Raw genomic sequence first — 27,465 nt, forward strand, 5'->3', positions numbered from 1 at the left:
ATCACAACTACAGTTGCATAAATAACTCTAAATGAAGCATATAGGAGGACTTGTTTCAGGTTATCACTTTGTTAACCGCTCAACACAGAATAGGGAGTGCAACACGTGTGCACTCCCTCGGACATCGTTTTGGGGAAATATCCATTCTATTTTATTCACCTATGTTCAGTTGTATTCTTCTTACTATGAAATAATATGAAATAATTCCACAAGAATTCTAAGCAAACCTTGTGTGTTAAATGAACTAGTGCCACAGCCATATGGCATAGCCAGATCAGGGGCGAACATAAGGATGACTCAGAATATACTATTCTGTTCTTCTGAAATAGGCTACATCTTCATATAACTTCTTTAGACCTGCCTAAAATAGGCTATATTACATGGATTTATACAACTTTTGAAAATGTAGATGTTCCAAAGGTCCACATCGGTGGCTTGTAGACTATGCGTGGAAGCCCGGAGATGCTAACCGTGTTTATGTTAATTAAAGGTCATTTTAACGTGAACCCAGCAATTATTTGCATGGCAGTTAGGCTGACAAAATTGCATGACTGCCACTGCCCTACACACAACACAACAGATCTCCCAACAAACTGTCAATGTCCTCCACTGAACAGGGGGCCCGGTCCCAAATCAACCTCTAGTCCTGGACACTTCTCCTAGTCCCACTTCTCCTAGTCCCCTAGTCTTGGACACTTCTCCTAGCACCCTATTCCTGGACACATCTAAATGCCCTCTCATAGATCTGAAAGAACTAGAATGGATGTATGGAAATATCATGGTAACAACCCTCCTGAAGGGTTAGTTGAAGCTAGTAGGCCATCACTTTTAATTACACCTGTCTGTTTCTTTCACATCCAGGAAGGGCCATGAAGAAGAGTCTAGTCCATGGGTATGAGCGAGTGCTGGGGAAGAGGGCTTGATTTGGGACTGGAAATGAGGGTCAAAATCGATATGTTCACCCAGTCAGCTTGCAGGCCTTACTGTGTCAGTATTATCTTTCGCATCTTTAACTACCACCACCAAAAACCAGCTCTCTCATGAACGCGTACTCCCTCATCCAGCTGCTGTTATTACAACTGGAATTTCAAGGTTGACTTATAAGCTGCTTGTAAGACATTATTGAATAGTTTAACAAGTAATACAAACACTTTAGCACGAAGCAGAATGCACTTGGATTTCTAGTTGTGCGATCACACCATTGTTTTTCAAATGTAGCCATTTTTTCTAACTCACTGATATCCTTAATTTTGCCAATGTGTGTTGGATGCATACTTAGACTAGTGTTTGGGTAGTGTTTGTCAGCACATGCATGGGGGTATAGGTGGTTTGGCCACTGCCCAGGCCACCGCCTGAGTAAAGATCATGCATGCTATGATTTAAGGCTTATGTTCAGAGTAACATCCGTGCAGGGTTTGCAGAGGAAGGAAGAGGAGAGACGCTCCACAGATTTAGCTAGGCAGATTACCAGAAAAAAAACTTATGTACCCAGATGCCTGACTGAAAGTGAGAAGTAGTGAAAGAAAAGAGAGGTGGTTTTTAAAGTGCCAATCGCATCCCTGATTTCTGTCCTGCCCTCTGCTCTGTCCTACTCTGCTACAGATGTCGGGTGGTCTACTGTTCTGTTCAAGTGAACATGTTTGATTTACAGACACGGCACCATAACAGTATCTTCAGGTTTAAGGGTGTGTAATGGAGGGGGTATTTTAAAATGTTTATAGGAGAGGGGGAGAGGGGTTGTGGCTGTATTATTATTATTATTATTATTATTATTATTATTATTATTATATATTTTTTTCAATGGCTCATAGACTGTACAATCTTATCCTGCACCTATTAATTACTATTATTGTTATGATTGTTACTAGAGCCATTGTTCATATTGTTGGCATTGTTCACTTATTTGTGAACAGTGTAAGCCACCCCCCCTCCCCCCAAATCCTCTCTCCATCCCTCATGTGTGGTAGAATGTTTCAGAAGCTGGGGTCAAGTTCATGTCAATAATTCACAACTGAGGGTGCATCAGAAATGGCACCCTATTCCCTATATTATGCACTGTACTGCATAAGGGATAGAATGTCATTTGGGACAAACTTAGTGTGATTGACACGGGGGCAACTTTTTGGAACCTCTGCTATGTGTGTTTGCACTGGAGTGCTGTGTGTTACTGTGTGAGCCATCATCCATAGAAAACCAATGGTTGACTGTTGAGGTAGGGTTGAATTGAGACTCCTTCTGGCCAGTGTGGTTGACTATCATAAGCCTACATGAGACTTAACAACATGAACAAGATGCACAGTTTCAGACTGAACCAAAATGCAAAAGAAGCACCTATCCTTTCTTCATTCTTTCTCAAACTATTTCCCTTGCTCTTCTATTTGCTGCACCAAAACAATGAGTGGGAGTAGTCACTGGTTCAGAAATGCAGACATTTTAAAAATGTTAAGTAACATTTCAGATTTACTTTGTTTTATCTTGTTGATTATTTGATTTAGTTATATTTAGTAAGAAAGTAATTGTTTAGTGAAATTTATGTGATGAGTATTTGTGTGCCTTATGCACAATGTCAGAAAGATATTTATCAGTTTAGAATTGACTTGTTCTGGCCCTATAATAATTTTCTGATTGTCCGTTGTTGCAGAGAGATCATGATAGTGTTAGTCTCCACAGGCAGCAGGTTGAACTGGACATGACTCCGTTAGGCCCTCGAACTAGACCTGGAGGTGTGGGAAAAGGAGAACACCTTGAACATTCTGCTCTAAACAGACTAACTATAGTCAGGGTGTGGAGAGAAGAGGATAGCCAATGGTTTTGTACCCGTGTTTGATATGGCAGCATGCTTGGTACTGCCTTCCTCTTCTCTGCTCCGTAGAGCTAGGAACAGTGGATAAATGGAATAGACCAGTCCTTCAACTTGCTCAACTACCCCTCCCCCCTCCACGCCTGCAGTGCAGATATGGTGTCCGTGTCCTCTCTGTTTAAGTGTACCTGTTTTCAAGAGAGAGAATGTCTGAAATAGCATGTTGTCCACTAGGGGAGTAGGGTGTTATTTCAGCTTCAGCCCATAGACCACCTCATTTGAAGCCAATGCCTCACCTCTGTATGAGCTTTAACTCATTCTCAATGTTAAAAACCATGCCCCACAAGCCAGGTCAAGGTATGGCCATGTCTATGACACAAAGAAATATATCCCTTTCAGTTATTTTGAAGGGGAAACTACCTGAAGAATATACATTTCTCTTTCTCAAGTGTTTTATCTTTTTAAAGTTTTTTTTTTTAATACATCGTTATGTTTATTACAGACGGATGTTTGTAAGAAAATGAATCATGCATTTTAATATTTTGTCATGCTGCAAAGTGCACCATTTATTACATTTTTATTTAATTAAAATAAAGAATACATTTCTTTCTATTTTTAATCTGTAGTTTGGTGGAATACTTTTGCTAGTTAGAATTTTTTTAATATGGTATATTTCCAACATTGCTTCCTGTTATCATGTTAATAAAGTGTTCATGCAAATTGAGAAACACCTGACAAACTTTAAACAGATGTATATATTTGTACATGTATATATTTGTACATGTATATTGAATTGAGTAGGCTACAGTGTGTGGAAAACTTCTGGACCAGGCAGTGTGTATACTAATAGTAGCAACAAAATGTTATATTCTTTGTTCCTTAAACTATTTAATAAGATGTTACATAATTAATGCTGTCTATTGTCTTTATTGTTAGTAGAAATCAATTAATTATGTTTAGACCTATCTTACTATTTCAGCCTAGGCCTATTATAAACACAATAGATCTGCTGCACAACATCGTATATAGTCTCAAGTTCTATTGTTTAAATGATCCATTGTTTAAATGATCCTCTTTCAATTTGTCCACTCTCTCCACCCCTGAGAGTGAGTGTTCGTGATCGTGAGATTAAGCATATTATTGTGTCTAGTAACATCACACACTAAACCATCCTCTTTATCGACGTCAGGGCGTCTGAGCCGCGCAGCTAGAGCAGATGTTACTGAAGAGATTAGTGGGACATAGAGAAGAGAGCAGCGGAGGAGAACGCCACTTAATGGCGCCTACTTTAAATACATTTTATTGACTACTATGTTTAGAATAAGAGTGATTACATACAGCCTAGGTTACTGCCATACAACCCCACATATCACCGGAAATCAGTCAAAGCACATGAACATGCATTAAGGGTTAAGTACCTATAGGCCTAATGGTTTTAATATTGAATTTGACCTACACAGTTTTAAAATGAAGATTGCAACTCTCACTTTAAGTAGGCCTAACCCTTGTGTATGCGCAGTGGGTCTAGTTCTTTATCAGCCCCTATGCATGTGAATTGGGGGTAGCATTGTTTTCAAGATTCACCCTCCTATTCTATTCACCTATTCAGAGAGTGAGCAGTCAGCGCGAACAAAGCTGCGGTAGATCGTGCGCTGATTGGTTACCGGGTACGGTGCCAGAGGTCCACTACAACAGATGGGGTTCTCCTCTCGTCGCGCAGACGCCACGCATGCAAACCCCTGTGCGTGCATGCACCGATTGTTTCCTATGCCCGGGTAGGGCGAACCGAGCAGGGAACGAACAGACTGGGCGACTCACGGTTTACGGTTAACGACTATCCCACCCGAAACCCAGGGTGGCAGAGAAGAACCAAGCCCAGTTGATCGTTTGTAAACATTAACAACTAAAGCCCGAAGAGGTCCTGAAAATCACCACTAGCAACTCTGTCCGTAAGTAGGCTATATGTTAAAGCGACATTAGTCTGCCATGCCTATAACGATCGATAAACTCACAAGGCAAACACTTTGTTAATTGTATTTGCATAGCTATTGGCTATAGTTTCGCCAGGTAGAGCAATTGTGACTGGAACAAGAATACGTGTGCGACTAATTTAGATCCATAAACAGAGTTTAGAAGTAATCGGAGATGAACGTTCTTGCATTGATAATGCAATGCTATTAGCCCTCAACTAACAGCAATTAGTACCAAATTATACTTTTGCTGGGAAACAAATTCACATGTTTTTCCAGTTTTTATTATGCCATTGCACAGAAATGAAACCGATTAGAAGCCATATCTTTGCTCTGCCTATACAGTTTAGTAGGCTAGTCTATAAAACATTATGTGTCTGTCTGGACAGATTACATAACATCAATATCAGATAGGCTACTTAAGATTCTTCTCACACAAACTCACACACACACTGGCCAGTGGTAGTGCCCAGAGACTGATCCTCTCAGACATGGATGTCCAAGCATGTGGTCATATTTTCCACACTAAGTTGTGAGGGAATTCATAATATTGGCCTGTACCTTAAATGATTAATAGACTATTGTGCTTCCTAAGGTCATATACAATTTCACAATAGTGGTGTGATTCTGAAGAAGGCCATTGAAGGCTGAAACGTCAATCTTTTAAACGTGTCTAATATAACAAAAATACGTTTTATGGTGAGTGTTGCACCTTTTCCAGCCTAATGACACCATAATGGTGTGAGCCAGATTGAAGGGGCATCTTGTCTATTTACAAACACACACACACACACAAAAGCTTTGGCACTGTGTGATAGAGTTGGTTGTTAGACATCAGATGTTTTTAGGGTTGCTATGACAATTTGAATAATAGTGGGAGAGCAAAGTTGGGGTTGAGAGGGAGGAATTCAGGAAGAGTACAGAACTGGAGGTTTGGACCTGCATTCATCCCTTCGGCTAAAGCAGTTGAGGACAGGCACGGGGCAAGAGATCAAAACGTGTGTGTGTGTGTGTGTGTGTGTGTGTGTGTGTGTGTGTGTGTGTGTGTGTGTGTGTGTGTGTGTGTGTGTGTGTGTGTGTGTGTGTGTGTGTGTGTGTGTGTGTGTGTGTGTGTGTGTGTGTGTGTGTGTGTGTGTGTGAAAGAGAAGTCAGGAAATTGAGGTCAGGAGTTTTAATGTCAGTGGATTAGTGCCAGTCTGTGGGAGGCGGGGGGGGGTGGAGTCAGAGAGAGAATGGTAAAAGGGATGGAGGAAAACAAGTTAGATAAAGAGGAAACAAAGGGAAACAACAGCACTAATGAGAATAGATATTTTACAACAAGGAAGCAATAGACCAGGAGTTCAGCGCAAGAGAGTGAAAGATAGAGAGAGAAGAGGATAGAGAGAGAGAGAAGAGGATAGAGAGAGAGAGAGAAGAGGATAGAGAGAGAGAGAGAGAAGAGGATAGAGAGAGAGAAGAGGATAGAGAGAGAGAAGAGGATAGAGAGAGAGAGAAGAGAAGAGGAGAGAAGAGGATAGAGAGAAGAGGATAGAGAGAGGGGGAAGAGAAGAGGATAGAGAGAGGGGGAAGAGAATAGGATAGAGAGAGGGAAGGATAGAGAAGAGAGATAGAAGAGGGAGAGGGGGAAGAGAAGAGGATAGAGAGGAAGAGGATAGAGAGGGGGGAAGAGAGATAGAGAGAGGGGGAAGAGAAGAGGATAGAGAGGGGAAGAGAAGGGATAGAGAGAGGGGGACGAAAGAGGATAGAGAGGGGGGACGAGAGAGGATAGAGGGGGGACGAGAAGAGGATAGAGAGGGGGAAGAGAATAGAGAGGGGGAAGAGAAGAGGATAGAGGGGACGAGAAGAGGATAGAGAGAGGGGGACGAGAAGAGGATAGAGAGGGGGAAGAGAAGAGGATAGAGAGGGGGAAGAGGATAGAGAAGAGGATAGAGGGGGGGAAGAGGATAGAGGGGGGGAAGAGAGAGGGGAGAGGGGGAGAGAAGAGGATAGAGTGGATAGGGGGGGAAGAGAAGAGGATAGAGTGAAGGGGGAAGAGAAGAGGATAGAGTGAAGGGGGAAGAGAAGAGGATAGAGTGAAGGGGGAAGAGAAGAGGATAGAGTGAAGGGGGAAGAGAAGAGGATAGAGTGAAGGGGGAAGAGAAGAGGATAGAGTGAAGGGGGAAGAGAAGAGGATAGAGTGAAGGGGGAAGAGAAGAGGATAGAGTGAAGGGGGAAGAGAAGAGGATAGAGTGAAGAAGGGAGAGAGAAGAAGAGGATAGAGTGAAGGGGGAAGAGAAGAGGATAGAGAAGGGGGAAGAAGAGGATAGAGGATAAGAGAAGAGGATAGAGGGGGGAAGAGAAGAGGATAGAGAGAAGATAGAGAGAGGGGGAAGAGAAGAGGATAGAGAGAGGGGGGGGAGGATAGAGAAGAGGATAGAGAGAGGGGGAAGAGAAGAGGATAGAGAGAGGTGGAAGAGAAGAGGATAGAGAGCGGGGGAAGAGAAGAGGATAGAGAGAGGGGGAAGAGAAGAGGATAGAGAGAGGTGGAAGAGAAGAGGATAGAGAGAGGGGGAAGAGAAGAGGGAGTAGAAAGCAACCTGCTTTCCATGCCAATGAAGCTTATTTCCTCCAGAAAGTATTCATACCTCTTTACCTATTCCACATGTTGTTGTGTTACAGCCTGAATTCAGAATGGGTCTAAAAACATGTTCATCTACACACAATACCTCATAACGACAAAGTGAAAACCTGTTCTATAGAATGTTTTTATGACGTGCACTCCATAAGAATTGCCGTGATGTTGACAGAGTGGCATGGGAGGTTTATTTCTTAGACTGGGGTAAGATGTCAATTTTTGGGACACATCCTCAGTAGTGTGCCTTCGAATCAGTGGGTGTTTCGGCCTTTAATCACTAAACACCCTCATCAAAGGTGGCCAGCTAAAGGGTGATCAAGCCTTAGCTTGTGTCCCATGCCCAATTAAGATGTCCCACAGGACTGTGCAAGGCAGGGGCGTCCTCTTCTCTGAGCCAGCCATACAGCTGACCGCATACCTCATATGCCCTCCTCAAGTTGGAGGGATCTGAATTGAGTTCTCAGGTGGGGGTGAGGGGTCATGAAGTTATAGCCCAGCAAGGGTCCTTCCGTTTGATCCAGATCCACTGGCTACCTCTTTCAGCTGCTTGAGAAACTGCTCTGACGGTCTGCCGCAGAGCCTGTCCATGGATTCCAAGTTCTTTCAGCAACCTGATGATGGAAGAAGCCACGAATCCTCTGCATCCCACTTCAACTGGCCAGACTTTTGCATTCCAGCCACGCTGAGTTGCGTCTGCTGCCAACTCTGTGTAACGCAGTTTCTTACGTTCGTAGGCCTCTTCAACAGAGTTTTCCCATGGGACTGTGAGCTCTATGATGTACACAGCCTTTCGTGAAGGGGACCAGAGTACCATGTCTGGCCTAAGGTTGGTAGAAGCAATCTCAGGTGGAAAAATGAGTTGCTGGCCAATATCGACAAGCATCTTCCAGTCCCGGGCCATAGCTAGGTGTCCAGTTTCTGGCTTTGTAGGAAGATACTTGGGCCTTTTCTGTCCCTCCCGGATGAATGTTGTTGTTTTGACGGGATTGCTTGTTTTTGGAGGTAATGAATTGGTTGCACTCCTCTTGGTCTCAAGTGCTGCAGCCAGGCTCTTGAGGACCTGATTGTGCCTCCAGGTGTAGCGGCCTTGTGAGAGGCTGGTCTTGCAACCTGTCATTATATGCCTGAGAGTCGCTGGAGCTGGGCAGAGGGGGCAGGTCGAGTCCTCGCCATACCATTGATGTAGATTTTTTGGTGATGGAAGCACATCATAAACAGCTCTTATGATGAAGCTGATGTTGCTTGCCTCCATTTGCCAAAGCTCACTCCAGTTGATCTTTCTCCTCTCCAGGCCTTCCCACCGCGTCCATTGCCCTTGTTTAGCAAGAGAGACAGCCTTTGCACTTCTTGCAGTCTCCTCCTGTCTTCGCACCTCCTCGACCACCAGCTTCCTGCGTTCAGATGTTGTTGCCTTATGGAACGTTGGTTTGCTTGCTGCCAGGCCAAAGCCTCCTCTTCCATGCTGGATATTCCCCACAATGTCTTGGTGTCTCAGGGCTGATGTTGCTTGCTGCACAGCATTGGATGATGTCCATTTCCGTCCAGTTTGTAGGGGAGGTGCAGCCTTGCTAATGGTCTGGTCTTTGGAGTCCTTCAATGTCATCTGAAGTCTTACTTTAGAGCACTTGTACTCCTCCGTTAGACTTGTAAGAGGTAGTTCAAGGACCCCTTTGCCATAGAGGCCGATGTTACTCAGGCATCGTGGGACACCCAGCCATTTCTTCACGTATGAGGTAATGGTTCGCTCCATCTTCTCCACTGTTGTTATTGGGACCTCATAGACGAGTGAGTGGCCACATTACCCGGGGAGAAGTCCAAACTGTAGGCACCAGAGCTTGAGCCTCCCAGGCAGTAGGGTCTTGTTGATGTTCTCAAGACCGTCGGCGATGTCCTGCCTTACTTGCTGCACTTGATCTTTATCCCGGAGGCTTTCGTTGTACCATCTACCCAGGCTCTTGATGGGTTGCTCAGACACCGTTGGTATCGGGTCATCTCCAATGCAGAACCTCACATCTTTAAGCTGTCCCTTGACTATGGAGATGCTTCGAGATTTGCTTGGCTTGATTTTCATCCGTGCCCACTTGATGTTATCCTGCAGTTTTGCAAGTAGCCGCCTGGTGCATGCTGCAGTGGTGGTCAGTGTAGTCATGTCATCCATGTATGCTCGGATAGGTGGGAGACGGAGCCCTTCCTTAGTTCTCTCACCACCGACCACCCATCTCGATGCCCTGATGATGACTTCCATGGCCATAGTGAAGGCCAGAGGAGAAATTGTACAGCCTGCCATTATGCCTACTTCCAAGCGCTGCCATGTTGTTGTGAAGTCAGGTGTTGTGAAACACAATTGCAGGTCTTGGAAATAGGCCTTTACCAGTGTAGTGATGGGTTCTGGTACGTGGAAAATGTTGAAGGATTCCCAGAGGAGTTCATGGGGAACTGAGCCAAAGGCATTGGCCAAGTCGAGGAAGATGACATAGAGGTCTCTCTTGTCCTTCTTAGCTGTTTGGATCTGGTGCCAAATCATACTAGTATGTTCCAGGCAACCAGAGAAACCAGGAATGCCTGCTTTCTGTACAGATGTATCAATGTACTTGTTCCTTTCCAGATAAGTGGACAGCCTCTGTGCTATTATACTGAAAAAGATCTTCCCTTCGACGTTGAGAAGGGAGATTGGTCGGAATTGACTGATGTCTGTCGCATCCTTCTCTTTCGGGATTAGCACACCACCAGCCCTTCGCCATGCCTTTGGTATTATTTCCTTCTGCCACACTATCCTCATGAGCCTCCAAAGAAAGCGTAGAACATCCGGGGCGTTCTTGTAGAGCTTGTATGGTACTCCATTAGGCCCAGGAGCCGAGGCCGCTCTTGCTCTTCGGACAACGTTCTCTACTTCCCTCCATTTTGGAGGGTCAGTGTCCAGATTGAATTCTGGTGGTTGAATAGGTGGGATGTCATGTGGGATGATTATCTGCTCATGCCTTTTCATGTCCTGGTGGACCTTTTCCAGATGTTCTTCCAGTTCAGGCTTTGTAGTTTTTAGGATTCCGCACTTTTCCTTTGCGAAGAGATCTTTGACAAACTTAAAGGGGTTTTTATAGAACCGTGTTCTTGAGTGTTCCTTTTTCCTACGAAGTTTCCTTAAGTTTTCTGCTCTTCGCAAGGTTGCCAGCCGACATTTAATGTCTGCTTGGAGTAGCATGAGACCTTCTCTCTCTGCATCAGAGGCCTTCTTCCACTGCTTCCTCAGCTGCCTTCTCTCTCTGACAAGTATCTCGATCTCCTGCTGTCTCCTAGATTTGGCTGGCGCGGGAGGTGTCTTGCCACTTCTCCTTTCGTTTACGCCAAAGCGCTCTTCTCCGTAGTGGTAGATAATGTCTCCCATCCTTTCAAGCTTTTTCTCTGCTTTTCCTACCTGTTGTTCCAAGATTTTTGTCAGGTCGTTGTTGATTGTTTCCCACTCTCTCTTTTCAACGGCTTTGGGCCACTTCACACTCGGTCTGTGCCCTTTGATCTTTTCCTCTTTTAGAGGTCTCTGTGGTTGGGTGAGTTCATCCACCGGCATTTCTGTGCTTGTGTTATCCTCCTCAGTTACAGGGGTGCTGATGCTCTGCGAACTTTGGTTTGCGTCCCGTCGCTGTGCTTCATTCGACTGATTTGACTGGCTGCTTCGTAAGAAGTACTGGTCAATGCGAGGTCCCTGTCTCTGCTTCTCTAACAAACACCTTTTCCTCCCTTGATGGATCCTTAACCCCCTTGCCGATGTTACTCTCTCCCAACCACAGCTGCACACCTGAAGTGTGTGTCCTGCTGCTGTTATGGTTGTCTCATGTGCTGTGTTCCTACTCGTAGTCGTTTCCGTTCTTGGGTCCGTAACCGTGTGATCAGTCGTTGAGCCATCTTGCGCCCCAGCTCTCGCAGGCTCTAGGGGTATGTTCCTTTGTTGACTTTCAGTAGCACTTAGTGGGTGTCTCCAACATACTGAAACAGCGTCGGAGACTGCCAACATGGGTAGCTAACCCATGACAGCCCCAGTGGGGTCTATTCCCTCCGGTCAGCTGTCTCTCCAAGCTGTCACACAGACTTTCCTATGTTGTCAGCTGTCCTTTCACAGCAGTCACTGGACTGGTCCAGATAATCAGAATCATAAAACACGGGACGAGATGTTAAAAACTGTCCATTGTGCCAATAGATGGAATGCACTCGCATGAGATTTGCCGTGATGTTGACAGAGTGGCATGGGAGGTTTATTTCTTAGACTGGGGTAAGATGTCAATTTTTGGGACACATCCTCAGTAGTGTGCCTTCGAATCAGTGGGTGTTTCGGCCTTTAATCACTAAACACCCTCATCAAAGGTGGCCAGCTAAAGGGTGATCAAGCCTTAGCTTGTGTCCCATGCCCAATTAAGATGTCCCACAGGACTGTGCAAGGCAGGGGCGTCCTCTTCTCTGAGCCAGCCATACAGCTGACCGCATACCTCATATGCCCTCCTCAAGTTGGAGGGATCTGAATTGAGTTCTCAGGTGGGGGTGAGGGGTCATGAAGTTATAGCCCAGCAAGGGTCCTTCCGTTTGATCCAGATCCACTGGCTACCTCTTTCAGCTGCTTGAGAAAAAAAAAAAAGACCGCTAGACATTATGTTTGTCTATTATGTTGAGCGGAATCACCTGGTTCATTCATCTGTGAACGTTGTATTATGTTATTGAAGGCTGCTGCTGTAGACGTATGCATTGAAGCCTGCTTAATTACCTGCCTACCCGCCGTGCTGGATTGTCATTTAGATAAACGGCACGTGAGCACTTTAATGATGGCTTATTATCGGTGATCGGAGAAAGCCACATAACTTATACAGTGCCTTGAGAAAGTGTTCACACCCCTTGACTTATTCCACATTTTGTTGTGTTACAGACTGAATTCAAAATTGATTAAATATATATTTTTCAAACATCTACACACAATACCCCATAATGACAAAGTGAAAACATGTTTTTAGACATTTTAGCAAATGTATTGAAAATGAAATACAGAAGTATCTCATTTATGTAAGTACTCACACCCCTGAGTCAATACTTTGTGGAAGCACCCTTGGCAGCAATTACAGCTGTGAGTCATTCTGGGCAAGTCTCAGAGCTTTGCACACCTGGATTCAATCTCTGTGTTGATCATTGCTAGACAACCGTTTTCAGGGACTTTCAAGTAGATTTATGTCAAAACTGTGACTTGGCTGCTCAGGAAGAGTCACTTTCTTCTTGGTAAGCAACTCCAGTGTAGATTTGGCCTTGTGTTTTAGGTTATTGTCCTGCTGAAAGGTGAATTCATCTCCCAGTGTCTGGTGGAAAGCAAACTCCCCATTCCTTAACGATTACAAGCATACCCATAATATGATGCAGCCACCACTATGCTTGAAAATATGGAGAGTGGTACTCTGTAATGTGTTGTTTTGGATTTGCCCCTAACATAACACTTTACATTCAGGAAAAAAAGTGAATTGCTTTGCCTAATTTTTGCAGTATTACTGTAGTGCCTTGCTGCAACAGGATGCATGTTTTCAAATATGTTTATTCTATACAGGCTTCCTTCTTTTCACTCTGTCATTTAGGTTAGGATTGTGAAGTAACTACACATGTCAGTTTTCTCTTATCACAGCCATTAAACTCTATAACTGTTTTAAAGTTATCATTGGCGTCATGGTGACATCCCTGAGTGGTTTCCTTCCTCTCTGGCAACTGAGTTAGGAAGGACGTCTGTATCTTTGTAGTGACTGGGTGTATTCATACTGACTCGCCCTGATCTTTTTCACCTGTCTTTGTGCTTCTCTCCACCCCCCTCCAGGTGTCGCCCATCTTCCCCATTCACCCCTGTGTATTTATACCTGTGTTCTCTGTTTGTTTTGTTCGTAGAACCTACCAGCATTTCCCCCTTGCTCTTGTCTCGTCTTAGTTCCTGTTTTCTAGTTTTTCCCGGCTTTGATCCCTCTGCCTGACCTGAGCCTGCCTGCCATCCTGTACCTTTGCCCCCCTAATCACTCAGTGATCCCACCTTGTATCTGATGAACTCCGGAAGTCCCCGGCATCTACGTCCCCGAGAGAGTCCAAGCTTACCTGAGTTCCACAAAGAGCTTCCAAAGACTGCAGATTCACCTCTTCCCGAGCAAGGGAAGAGGTCGGCAAGGCTAGGCTGTCTCCAGCCGAACTCGTACGCAGACTTTTTGTATCTACCTGTCCCTTCAAGAGACCTAGCTCATTCGTTGGAGTGAGTACTCTGTTGGGTCTTAAAGATAATTTTTCTTCTCTCCTTACTCGCCCCCCTCTCCACCCCACCCTGCTGTGGTGCGACCAGTCCAAGTCTCTCCTGATACTCATCGACTCTAGGGCCCATGTGAGGCTTATGGACGTTACCCTGGCGTCCGAGCTGGGCATCCCCACTCAACCCCTCTCCGTTCCCATGGATGTTAAGAGTGCTGGACGGGTGCTCTGTAGGCCCGGGTCACCCACCATACCACACCCATCAACCTATGATTGTCAGGGAACCACAACGAGACAATCCAATTCCTGCTAGTTGAGTCTCCGCAGGTTCCTGTGGTATTGGGATTCTCTTGGCTCCAGCGACACAATCCCTCTATTGACTGGGCTACTGGTGACATCATGGGCTGGAGCCCGTCCTGCCACACTCATTGCCTGAAATCAGCTCTGCCAGCCCCGGGACATCTTCCTGGGGGCTTGGAAATTGCGCCGATCCTCTCCACCAGCCCGACGAGTATCCAATAAGGTCAAGCCAGATGCGCTGGCATGCCACTCTAGACCCGCGGCTACACCCGCTGAAGCCAAGATGCCATGTGGCATCCCTTGAGGAGGGGGGGTACTGTCACGCCCTGATCTGTTTCACCTGTCTTTGTGCTTGTCTCCACCCCCCTTCAGGTGTCACCTGTCTTTGTGCTTGTCTCCACCCCCTTCAGGTGTCACCTGTCTTTGTGCTTGTCTTTGTGCTTGTCTCCACCCCCCTTCAGGTGTCACCTGTCTTTGTGCTTGTCTCCACCCCCCTTCAGGTGTCACCTGTCTTTGTGCTTGTCTTTGTGCTTGTCTCCACCCCCCTTCAGGTGTCACCTGTCTTTGTGCTTGTCTCCACCCCCCTTCAGGTGTCACCTATCTTCCCTGTTATCCCCTGTGTATTTATGCTTGTTTGTCTGTTGTAGGTTCGTTTTGTTCGTAGAACCTACCAGCATTTTCCCTCTTGCTCCTGTCTTGTCTTAGTTCCTGTTTTCTAGTTTTTCCCGGCTTTGACCCCTCTGCCTGACCTGACCCTGAGCCTGCCTGCTATCCTGTACCTTCCATAGTGTAATTGATAACTTTACCATGCTCAAAGGGATATTCAGTGCCCTTCTTTGCGAGGCATTGGAAAACCTCCCCGGTCTTTTTGGTGGAATTTGTCTTTGAAATTCACTGCTCAACTGAGGGGCTTTCAGATAATTGTATGTGTGGGGTACAGAGATGAGGTAGTCATTCCAAAATCATGTTAAACACTATTATTGCACACAGAGTGAGTGCACATTTTTACTCCTTAACCTTTCTGGTGCAGGCGTTCCGCTAGCTACCCACCTCGACAACATCTTATGAAATTGCAGAGCGCCAAATTCAAAATACAGAAATAGTCATAATAAACATTCATAAAAAATACAAGTGTTATACATCGGTTTAAAGATAAACTTCTCGTTAATCCAGCCACTTTGTCAGATTTCAAAAAGGCTTTACGGAGAAAGCACACCATGCGATTATCTGAGGACTGCGCCCCGCTTACAAAAGCATACAAACATTTTACAACCAAGTAAAGGAATTACAAAAGTCAGAAATAGCAATAAAATTAATCACTTACCTTTGAAGATCTTCATATGGTTGCAGTCACAAGAGTCCCAGCTCCACAATAAATGTTTGTTTTGTTCGATAAAGTCCCTCTTTATATCCCATAAACTCAGTTTTTGTTGGCATGTTTTGTTCAGTAATCCACTGGCTCAAAGGTGGTCAAAACATGCAGACGAATACATCTGTTTATAATTAATCGTCAGGTTGTCAATTGTCTAAATAATCGATTATATTTCAACCTGACAATAACATATTCAATAGAAAGGAAAAACAACGAAGGGCGCGCACTCGGTCACACACGCAAACCAGCACTGCATGATTCTACAATCCACTGACCAGAAAGGTCTCATTCTTCTTCATTTTTCAGAAAACAAGCCTGAAACAATGTCTAAAGACTGACATCTAGTGGAAAACATAGGAACGGCAATCTGGGTCCTAACCCATTAGATACTCTATAGGCATTCAATTGAAAATACCCACATCAAAAAATCCCACTTCCTCGATGAATTTTCCTCGATGTTTTTGCCTGCCATATCAGTTCTCTTATACTCCCATACATTATTTTAACAGTTTTGGAAACTTTAGAGTGCTTTCTATTCAAATCTACCAATTATATGCATATCCTGGCTTCTGAGTAACAGGCAGTTTACTTTGGGTATGCTTCTCATCCAGACGTTGAAATACTGCCCCCAAGCCATAAACGTTTTAACTTTATTAAGGTTTGCCATAACAAAGGGGTTGAATACTTATCGACTCAAGACATTTCCGCTTTCCATTTCTAATTCATTTGTAACAATTAAAAAATATATAATTCCACTTTGACATTGTGGTATTGTGTGTAGGCCAGTGACAAAACATGTAAATGAGGTATTTACATTTAACCCATTTTAAACTCAGGCTGTAACATAACAAAATGTGGAAAAAGTCAAGGGGTGTGAATTCTTTCTGAAAGCACTGTAATTGTGCGGAAAGAGGGAGGAAGAGAGAGCAATGCTTAGACTAGAGAGAGACAGGCTTGGCTGCTGTGGTTGGTAAGGGGTGGAGGAGGAGAGGTATGCTGACTTGGCTGCTGTGGTTGTTTAAGGGTGGAGGAGAGAGAGAGACAGGCTTGGTTGCTGTGGTTGTTGTAGAGAAGGATTCAAGGGAATGCGGAGGGAGGAGAAGACCGGGGGGCTATTTTTGGAGCCCCATCCAGACAGAACAGATCACATTATCCCAAAATCCATCATCCCAGCAGGAATGCAGAACAGAACACAGAGCCATGGGCTGAGCTAGCCTGGGTCAATGTTGGGTCAATTTGTCTGTTTTTTGATACGGATGGTCGTTTCTCCCCAAAACAACAGGCATGGTACGTTTTCTGCAAGCAGCAGAAAGACTCAATTGAGACAGATCAGAAGTAGTGTGTCAGTGTAGACACATCATTATTAATCTCTAGTGGACAGCTGTACGTAACATAAAGTAGCTGATGCAGTTACGCAAGATTTTCAATCTAGGTTTCATTATTGATGTAGAAATGCCAGGCTAGACCAGGGGATCCCACATGTCCAGTCTTAAACCCCAAAGCCTTTAAGAGGTTTCTTGGGCCACAGGCCAGTCTTAAACAACATACCAGTAGTGGGTCCTATTCCTAGGACCTTTGGCTTGGACCAACATACTTCCGCCCTCAAGGACTGAGCCACAGCCACCCATCCCTGGTCTTGGTATTAAATGCCCAGTGCTATCAAAAATTTATTTTAGGACAATAACCTAAAATACAAATATACACTGGAGTTGCTTACCAAGATGACATTGACTGTTCCTGAGTGGCATAGTTACAGTTTTGACTTAAATCAGCTTGAAAATCTATGGCAAGACTTGGAAATTGTTTTTTTGCGATGATCAATATCCAACTTGACGGAGCTTGAAGGATTTTTAAACGGATAATGTGCAAATACTGTAATCACTGCCAAAGGTGATTCTAACATGTATTGACTCAGGGGTGTGAATACTTATGTAAATGAGGTATTTAATTTTGAATGCATTTGTAAAAATGTATAAAAACATGTTTTCACTTTTGTCATTTTGGGGTATTGTGTGCAGATCCATTTTGAATTCAGACTGTAATACATCAAAAAGTCAAAGGGTATGAATATTTTCTGAAGGCATTGTATATTTCCACACTATGAGTTTGGAATAATATTGTGAAAACTACGAAAATGCCCTTTTAATATATGAGCTATTTGAAAAGAACGCCTGACATTTCAGCCTGCTTTGGTGGGATGGAGTTTTGGCCTGCCTGGTTAATAGAGAGTTCCAAACGTCTCTCCCAATAACAGCTAGTTTTCAACTTTCCCCTTCCCACTCCAGACAGTCCTAGCTAAATTATTGCTTGAGAAATTGCTCTTTGCTAAGAAGCTATTTTAGTTTGTTTTTAATTTTTTGTTATTTAAAACAGTCACAGTAACGTACTTAATTATTACCCAGAAATGATTTGATATTGAGATAAAAAATAGCAGCATTGGACCTTTAAAAGCTAATGTCTCCTATTGTGTTGTTCAGTGGTGCCTGACAGGGCCTAATGTAGGTGCTGAAATATTGATAGTGCTGCATGGTGTGTGGGTTGATTATGACCATATGAAAAATGTAATACCAATCATTAAATGTGTTTATTATGGTTGTGAGGTGTTGGCTGGACACCTGAGGTATGGTGTGGTTGTTGTCTGTTGCTTCGTACCTCTCAATTCCTCTCTGTCTGTATATGGGGGTACGTGTGAGCCTTTCAGAGAGAAGCTGTGTGTGTTTTTGTGTGTGTGTTGGTGCCTTTCTCCATGCGTGTGTGGTGTGTGTGTATATGTGAGAGAGCGATATCATATTTCATGTCTGTAGTTTGAATTGAGGAAGTCTCACTCATGTCAGAGCGGCAGCGTCAGTTTCCGCTGTGACTGAGGCTCTGAAGGAGGAAGAGATTAGCGGATGGGGATCGCTTCCTTTTCACCAGCCCCTTCAACCGCCACTCTCTGGTGCTCTCTCCATCGCCTCTCCCCTTTCTCTTACAAACACACTGAAGCCTTAGACTGAGGCACTGGGTCATCTACCCTGGGTACACAGCCACTGAGACAGACTCTGAAGAGCCACACTTAGTGGTGAACTCTCACTCTCCTCCACAGAACGGACACAGTAGCTTCATTGGGCTCCTGCCTGGCTGTCTTCAGGTGAAATCCTCTGACTGGACCCTGAGGACTAACTTATTGTGTGTTTTGTGCAGCTAGCGGATCTCTCTCTTTCCTGGCCTACCAGCATCATACATATCTTAGCACGGTAAGCCACACAGCGGCCTTATACACACGCACACAAACACACACTATTTCAGCAATGAAATAGTGAGGTAGTCTGCCACAGTAGTTGTAGCAAGATACACTGGGTAGCATAACAGTGTGGGTTAGAGTGTATGTGCTAATGGCAGTGATTTAAGAGGTCTTTCAAGGAGGAGGAACTTAGCTTTCTGGTACCTGGGACAAGGCTGAGACACTGTGTGTGCAACTGAAATGATTCATGCACCTGTTCTTGTCCATCTGGAAGCTTCTGTGCTGCCCCCTAACATACACACACCATTTCAGCTGGGCAGGAAGGAAACATGTGAGGGTGCTGGCAGCATGCCATATTAAATTAACATCTGTTTGTGTGATGGTCACCATGGAAGCTTCCGTGTGTGCTAGTGGTTTTCTGTGTGCGGTGTGTTTTAGACAGATGGGAGAGGAGGAGGCAAAGAGGAAGAGAGAGAGATTGTGTCCTCCATCTCACACTGACAGAGACTTGTGTCACAGAGACAGTTTGTCGAGTCACACCAGGAAAAGGAGCCATAAAAACTCACAGACCCATATCACATGGGTCTGAGCTAGAGGTCAACCGATTCTGATTTTTCAACGCCGATACCGATTATTGGAGGACCAAAAAAGCCGATACCGATTCATCGGACTATTTTTATTTATTTGTAATAAATACAACAATACTGAATGAACACTTATTTTAACTTAATATAGTACACCAATAAAATCAATTTAGCCTCAAGTAAATAATGAAACATGTTCAATTTGGTTTAAATAATGCAAAAACAAAGTGATGAAGAAAGTAAAAGTGCAATATGTGCAATATAAGAAAGCTAACGTTTAAGTTCCTTGCTCAGAACATGAGAACATATGAAAGCTGGTGGTTCCTTTCAACATGAGTCTTCAATATTCCCAGGTAGGAAGTTTTAGGTTGTAGTTATTATAGGACTATTTCTCTCTATACCATTTGTATTTCATTAACCTTTTGTCTATTAGATGTTCTTATAGGCACTTTAGTATTGCCAGTGTAACAGTATAGCTTCCATCCCTCTCCTCGCTCATCCCTGGGCTCAAACCAGCAACACAACGACAACAGCCACCATCGTAGCAGCGTTACCCATGCAGAGCAAGGGGAACAACTACTAGAAGGCTCAGAGCGAGTGACGTTTGAAACGCTATTAGCGCGCGCTAACTAGCTAGCCATTTCACTTTGGTTACACCAGCTTCATCTCGGGAGTTGATAGGCTTGAAGTCATAAACAGTGCAATGCTTGACGCACAGCGAAGAGCTGCTGCAAAACGCACGAAAATGCTGTTTGAATGAATGTTTACGCGCCTGCTTCTGCCTACCGCCGCTCAGTCAGATACTTAGATACTTGTATGCTCAGTCAGATTATATGCAACGCAGGACACTATCTAATATCTAGTAACATATCAACCATGTGTAGTTAACTAGTGATTATGATTGATTGTTTTTTCTAAGATATGTTTAATGCGAGCTAGCAACTTACCTTGGCTTACTGCATTCACGTAACAGGCAGTCTCTTTGTGGAGTGCAACGAGAGAGAGGCAGGTCGTTATTGCGTTGGACTAGTTAACTGTAAGGTTGCAAGATTGGATCCCCCGAGCTGACAAGGTGAAAATATGTCTTTCTGCCCCTGAACGAGGCAGTTAACCCACCGTTCCTAGGCCGTCATTGAAAATAAGAACGTGTTCTTAACTGACTTGCCTAGTTAAATAAAGGTATATAAAAAATATAAAAAATAAATCGGCAAATCGGCGCCCCCAAAAAAATACATCGGCGCCTGATTTCCGATTGTTATGAAAACTTGAAATCGGCCCAAATTAATCGGCCATTCCGATTAATCGGTCAACCTCTAGTCTGAGCTGGCATAGCAGAGAGAACAACATTAACCTTGCATATAAACTGGCTGGCTAAAAGATGCAGCTAACTAGCTACAGTTGAAGTCGGAAGTTTACATACACCTTAGCCAAGTACATTTAAATGTAATCCTAGTAAACATTTCCTGTCTTAGGTCAGTTAGAATCACCACTTTATTTTAAGAATGTGAAATGTCAGGATAATAGTAGAGAGTGATTTATTTCAGCTTTTATTTCATCACATTGTCAGTGGGTCAGAAGTTTACATTCACTCAATTAGTTTTTGGTAGCATTCCCTTTTAAATTGTTTAACTTGGGTCAAACATTTGTAGGCCTCCTTGCTCGCACACGCTTTTTCAGTTCTGCCCACACATTTTCTATAGGATTGAGGTCAGGGCTTTGTGATGGCCACTCATATACCTTGATTCTGTTGTCCTTAAGCCATTTTGCCACAACTTTGGAAGTATGCTTTGGGTCATTGTCCATTTGGAAGACCCATTTGCGACCAAGCTTTAACTTCAGTCTCCATCTATTGGTCTTCAGTATCTATCCACATTAATGTTTAAAAGCATCTGATCACAATTTCTCTCTTTCTCTCTCTCACACTCTCTAGCTCCTCTCATGCTGACTGAGAATGGATAACATGCAGGATGGGGTTCAGATTGGAGACAACAAGTTCATCAGCAAGTATGCCTCACACACACACACACACACACACACACACACACACACACACACACACACACACACACACACACACACACACACACACACACAGCTCAGCATTTAACACAATAGTACCCTCCAAACTCGTCATCAAGCTCGACACCCTGGGTCTCAACCCCGCCCTGTGTAACTGGGTACTGGACTTCCTGACGGGCCGCCCCCAGGTGGTGAGGGTAGGTAACAACATTTCCACCCCGCTGATCCTCAACACTGGCGCCCCACAAGGGTGCGTTCTGAGCCCTCTCCTGTACTCCCTGTTCACCCACGACTGCGTGGCCACGCACGCCTCCAACTCAATCATCAAGTTTGCAGACGACACAACAGTGGTAGGCTTGATTACCAACAATGACGAGATGGCCTACAGGGAGGAGGTGAGGGCCCTCAGAGGGTGGTGTCAGGAAAATAACCTCACACTCAACGTCAACAAAACTAAGGAGATGATTGTGGACTTCAGGAAACAGCAGAGAGAACACCCCCCTATCCACATCGATGGAACAGTAGTGGAGAGGGTAGTAAGTTTTAAGTTCCTCAGCGTACACATCACAGACAAACTGAATTGGTCCACCCACACAGACAGCATCGTGAAGCAGCGCCTCTTCAACCTCAGGAGGCTGAAGAAATTCGGCTTGTCACCAAAAGCACTCACAAACTTCTACCGCCTGGTACGGCAACTGCTCCGCTCATAACCGTAAGGCTCTCCAGAGGGTAGTGAGGTCTGCACAACGCATCACCGGGGGCAAACTACCTGCCCTCCAGGACACCTACTCCACCCGATGTCACAGGAAGGAGATAAAGATCATCAAGGACAACAACCACCCGAGCCACTGCCTGTTCACCCCGCTATCATCCAGAAGGCGAGGTCAGTACAGGTGCATCAAAGCTGGGACCGAGAGACTGAAAAACAGCTTCTATCTCAAGGCCATCAGACTGTTAAACAGCCGCCACTAACATTGAGTGGCTGCTGCCAACACACTGACTCAACTCCAGCCAGTTTAATAATGGGAATTGATAGGAATTGATGTAAAATATATCACTAGCCACTTTAAACAATGCTACTTAATATAATGTTTACATACCCTACATTATTTATCTCATATGTATACATATATACTGTACTCAATACCATCTACTGCATCTTGCCTATGCCGCTCTGTACCATCACTCATTCATATATCTTTATGTACATATTATTTATCCCTTTACACTTGTGTGTATAAGGTAGTAGTTTTGGAATTGTTAGCTAGATTATTCGTTGGTTATTGGTATGTGACAAATAAAATTTGATTTGACAGACACACACACACACACACACACACACACACACACACACACACACACAGAGTGTGTTCAGGCGTGTGTAGTAATAACAAAAAGTATAATATTAATGTATGTAAAGTAATAAATTGTTGTCAAGAATAATGTACTTCTGTCTTCAGGGCAACAGTCCTGTCCCACCTCAAAACCTACAACCTCTATTATGAAGGACATAACCTGCAGTTGAGACACAGAGAGGTGCGTCTCTCTCTCTCTCATATTACTTTGATGTATAATTTACCACAAACTGACTGTTCAATTATTCACCCTGCCCCAAAGGGGTAATAACTGTCTGTGTGTGTGTTTATTGATTATGGTAACTCTATCTCTACAGGAGGAAGGGGAGCTGATCGTGGAGGGCTTGCTGAATATCTCCTGGGGCCTGCGTCGGCCTATCAGTTTGCAGATGCAGGACGATCACGAGCGAATCAGACCTCCCCCCTCGTCTACATCCTGGCACTCCGGCTGTGCCCTGGATAATCAGAGGTAGGGAGTGAGCTCTGGTTACCATACCAAGGCAACATATAGAAATGTACTACGTACTGTATGTATAAAAGATCTATGTTTTTACCAAGGGTGTATCTTTTTGTTAATACAGTATGTCCTGATACCATGGCCATATTGATATCTCTTTATTATAACCAGGGTCGGTTACGGCGACCTAGTTATAGGGTTTTTAGTTTACTTTGACCACACATATTGTCTCCGGTCAGTAGTGCTGAGCGATGAACCAACCTTTCTGTTATTTGAATTCCATTTAGTTCGTTTTTATTCTGTGAGCTCAATACGCACATTGCAGTTTCTAGAGATAAATCAGATCCAGCCTGAACTGTGCAATGTAGTAGGGAGTTGTAGTTTCCAACAGACCAAAGTTCTGAGTAGTTTAGCACAGACAACCTGCTAATTAACTAGCATGACCACAATCCATTGCATGCCTGTTTCTTTTAGGCCTGCTACTGTACATAAGAGACAGAAGAATGCACAATCGAGGGATAGAGAGCAGTTGTTCGCAAGGTATCTCTACCTGAAACTCTAAGTGATCTAAGTGATTGATAGTTTGTATTCAGTCGTAAAAGTATACCTTATTTACTTTGAGGAACTAGTACGGGATTTTGTCAGACAGGATAGGCAGCAGCTCTATAGAGATAAAATAATAATAAAGTCATTAAATAAACAAATGTAATATACACAACAACTCGCTACACCCGCAATAGCATCTGCTAAACACTTGTATGTGACAAATCAAATTGGATTTGAACTGAAATATTTTATTCAAGTCATGTGAATCAATTCTGGATAAGTGACAGGCACTAATGATTACATAGAGACCATATTTCACTGTTCCTCTACCCGTCTCATTTACACTTTGATGTAGAACAACTTTTAAGAGAAGATAATGTGTCATAAATAATGTCAAGCTATTAAATATGGGAATATTCCTGTTTTTCTCTATGTCAATAGCAATGAAGGTACCCAGCAGACCCTGCCCAACATAGAAGTGACAGAGCACGAGAGCCAATCCGAGGACAGTATTGTGAAGGCGGATGAGGAAGAAGGTGGATCTTATAGAAGACAAGTCTGAAAACCTTCAGCATGTTATTATGGATAACTCAATTATTTATCCTACATTAGATAGCCATGTCTGTTCAACACAATACATTTTTAGAACATCCTGTGACATTCATAGGAACGTGATTGTCTGACTCCTCCCCTTTCTCCTATCTCTATGCTCTGGTTGGACAGAGGAATATGAGCGCTCCGCCCAGCTGCTGAGGACGAAGAGCGATGCCGGGATTCTGAGGAAGGCCCAGCGCCGGTCGCCTAGCGACCAGAGGAGGATACGACGACACCGTTTCTCCATCAATGGACACTTCTACAATTACAAGGTACCCATGTGCACACACACACACACACACACACACACCATAATACTGCAGCTACACACTACTACAACGACAACATAATACGACAAATAAATTCATTTTCTCTCTCTCTGTCTCTCATTCCTCTCCCCTTCTCATAATTGTGCTCCCCCCATCGCCCCTTTAGACTGCAGTCTTCACTCCAGCGTATGGTTCAGTTACTAACGTGCGGATCAACAGTTGTATGACCACGCCCCAGGTGCTACGAGTGCTACTTAACAAGTTCAAGATTGAGAACAGCCCAGATGACTTTGCGCTGTACCTTGTACACACCAGCGGGGGTGAGTGAGTGCGGTGTCGTGTCGTGTGGTTCTGTGTCTGTCACAGAGTGTGAAGCTGAATCGCGTTCTCCCTTTCACAGGGTCAATGTGAGCAATATCTGTGTTTATCCTAGAGTAGAGTATGCATTATTAACTGTTTTTGTGGGCGTGTGCGCGGGTATGAGAGTGCTGCAGCTCTGTGGCAAAGCATGGCAATCTACTGGCGTAACTTAAGCACACCCGTTGTAATGCAGTGGAAGTTTAACAATGTTTCTTCTTTCAGAGCGTGCAAAGCTGAAGCGCAGTGACTACCCCCTGGTGCTGCGTGTGCTTCAGGGTCCGTGTGAACAGGTCAGCAGAATCTTCCTAATGGAGCAGGACCTGGGCGAGGAAGTCACCTATGATGTAAGACTGCTAATGTATAACTGCCAAATCACTGCCTACATACCACTGTGTAACTGCTAAATCATTCCCCACTTCTTAGTACACATAAACTTAATCACGTCCTCAGAATGGAATATTCTGTATGTCCCCTTATCTATTACAAAAGGGCTCAGTTCAATATAACCTGCAGTGGGCTATTTAGGCACTAGACTAGAATTTAAATAGACCTTTTACCATAACACAGTCCAGAGTCAAACCAAAACCATAATTTACTTACCGTAAGTTAAGCAGCTTAGGGGTCTGCAAGCCAAGCCAATTAGTTGTCCTCAACAATGACTTGCCACCAGCTTGACAGTGTGAAGTCACTGCCCATAAACTGAAATAAGCTTTTGTGACTGTATGACCTCCTTTATGTAATTGTTATTATTACAGTATTGTGACTTTTTAATAGTTGAGGGTTCAGGCCAAGTCTGTGTTTGTAATTGCATTTCTTCCTCACCCCAACCAGGTGGCACAGTATATTAAGTTTGAGATGCCAGTGCTGCAGAGTTTCATCACCAAGCTGAAGGAGGAAGAGGACCGGGAGGTGCAGAAACTCAGGAGCAGGTGAGGTGCCAGCAACATCTACCTACCTCCCCTGAACGGCTGTGTTTATGGTGTCATGTACTGTGTATTTATGTCTCATTCTCTTCCCTCCCTCTCTCTCTCTCTCGCTCTCTTACTTGCTCTCGCTCTCTCTCTCTCTATCTGTAGGTATACATTTCTGCGGTGTATCATTGAGAAGCAGCTGCGTTGTCTTCCTGAGGGGACTGCCTGTATGTGACCCGGTGTAGGGAGGGACCACCAGATCTTCCCAAAGTCTCTCTGACCTCCTTAGCTACCCCTCCCAACCCCAGACGCCGTCCCAAGCCCCAAACAGGAATGGCCCTGAACCACCCCAGGGAGAGGCATCCATTCTAACCTCGCTTTAATCTCTTCCAAGACCTCTATAGGGACAGTGTACTAATTCTGTGAGCTGGGTTGTGTGTGGTAACTTCCTAAGTTGAGGTTGGGGTCATTATGAAACATGATGTCTGCTCTTTCCGTCCATACCATGAACAAACAGTACATATCCTCCTTGCTGTCCCAATCCCTCTGACACACCTGCTTCTCTGTCGTGATATCTGCATATTAACTGTATCCATATCAGCAATAATAATGGTTAATAATGAAGGTAAGGTTTGGCACTTTTCTCTTGTGGGTCTGTATGGGGCATTTTAGACTGTCCCATGTCCTATACCACTCAGATGCAAAATAACCTAAAGCACATCTAAATCTCTTTCTTAGTTCTACTGAGTTAGAGATATCTCTTTCCATCCATTATTCTCTCGACCTCTCTCTCCTTGCATATTTGTATTTTCTATTTTTGGCCAAAGCCCCATTTTTGCCACCTGCAGATAACTGATTGTCTCCCTCTCCAAACCAGAACCTGCCTTAGACTCGAGTGGCATCCCACACTAGATGAGATTCTCACCCACCCAGTCAGTCAGTAGGGGGGGTTGAATGACTCCTGTCCTGTGACAATATGTGGTGTTGAAACATGCCTGTCACACAAGTGTGGTACAGTACTATCTCCACGATCAGCTCTACAGAGGCAGGAACTGTAATGTAACTTCATGACTGTTCTTGCCACAGTTAATCTAAAACTGTCTCCTAACCAATTCTAGTGGAATGGAAAAAAACATGTATTTCTGCTACCTGTGTGTTATTTTTTTCTTACCTTTTATTTAACTAGGCAAGTTAGTTAAGAACTAATTCTTATTTACATTGACAGCCTACCGGGGAACTGCCTTGTTCAGGGGTAGAACGACGGATTTTTTTACCTTGTCAGCTCGGGGATTCGATCCAGCAACCTTTCAGTTACTGGACCAATGCTCTAACCACTAGGCTACCTTCCACCCCATACCAGGGTTATGCCAGGGTTATAATCACATAGTGTAGTATAGTGTGATATGACCGGTGTGTCTGCTCTACTAGCATAGCTAGAGACTGAAGCACAAAACATAGAGAGGACCAGAGTTCCTTAAGATTGTGAATTATGTACATGATGAATCAACTACAATAGCTCAAATGAGGGAATGTTTTGTGTGTGTGTGTGTGTGTGTGTGTGTGTGTGTGTGTGTGTGTGTGTGTGTGTGTGTGTGTGTGTGTGTGTGTGTGTGTGTGTGTGTGTGTGTGTGTGTGTGTGTGTGTGTGTGTGTGTGTGTATGTATGTCTGTCCTTTCAATTTCTATGGCTCTTTCAAGACTGACACCATTTATTTCATAATAAAATATTTTAGCTGTTTTAATGTTGCATTCTGACTCTCTCTTCAAAGGCACATGCCACTATTTAGAAATGTAGCTTTTTACAATAATGATTATTTATTTGGTCTGTATTGTCTAGCCTTTTTGGGTC

General features: G+C 44.1%; 1 protein-coding gene across 3 annotated transcripts; it reads left to right on the plus strand.

Moving 5' to 3' along the window:
* The first annotated feature begins 4,399 nt into the window (after positions 1–4,399).
* Positions 4,400–27,354, plus strand: LOC124034198 (ras association domain-containing protein 2-like). Of its 3 annotated transcripts, none has more exons than XM_046347068.1 (11): positions 4,400–4,749; positions 18,385–18,535; positions 21,037–21,110; positions 22,586–22,661; positions 22,798–22,949; positions 23,925–24,019; positions 24,207–24,349; positions 24,513–24,666; positions 24,929–25,050; positions 25,538–25,635; positions 25,783–27,354. In XM_046347068.1, exons 3-11 carry the CDS (start codon positions 21,058–21,060, stop codon positions 25,850–25,852), a joined length of 963 nt encoding a protein of 320 aa, XP_046203024.1. In that variant the 5' UTR covers positions 4,400–4,749; positions 18,385–18,535; positions 21,037–21,057; the 3' UTR covers positions 25,853–27,354. The 3 variants fall into 3 exon arrangements, with proteins under 3 accessions (XP_046203024.1, XP_046203026.1, XP_046203025.1); XM_046347070.1 differs by having other exon boundaries at positions 18,483–18,535; XM_046347069.1 differs by lacking the exon at positions 18,385–18,535.
* The last annotated feature ends 111 nt before the right edge of the window (positions 27,355–27,465 follow it).

Source organism: Oncorhynchus gorbuscha, linkage group LG04 (assembly GCF_021184085.1).
Source record: "Oncorhynchus gorbuscha isolate QuinsamMale2020 ecotype Even-year linkage group LG04, OgorEven_v1.0, whole genome shotgun sequence".
NCBI lineage: Eukaryota > Metazoa > Chordata > Actinopteri > Salmoniformes > Salmonidae > Oncorhynchus > Oncorhynchus gorbuscha.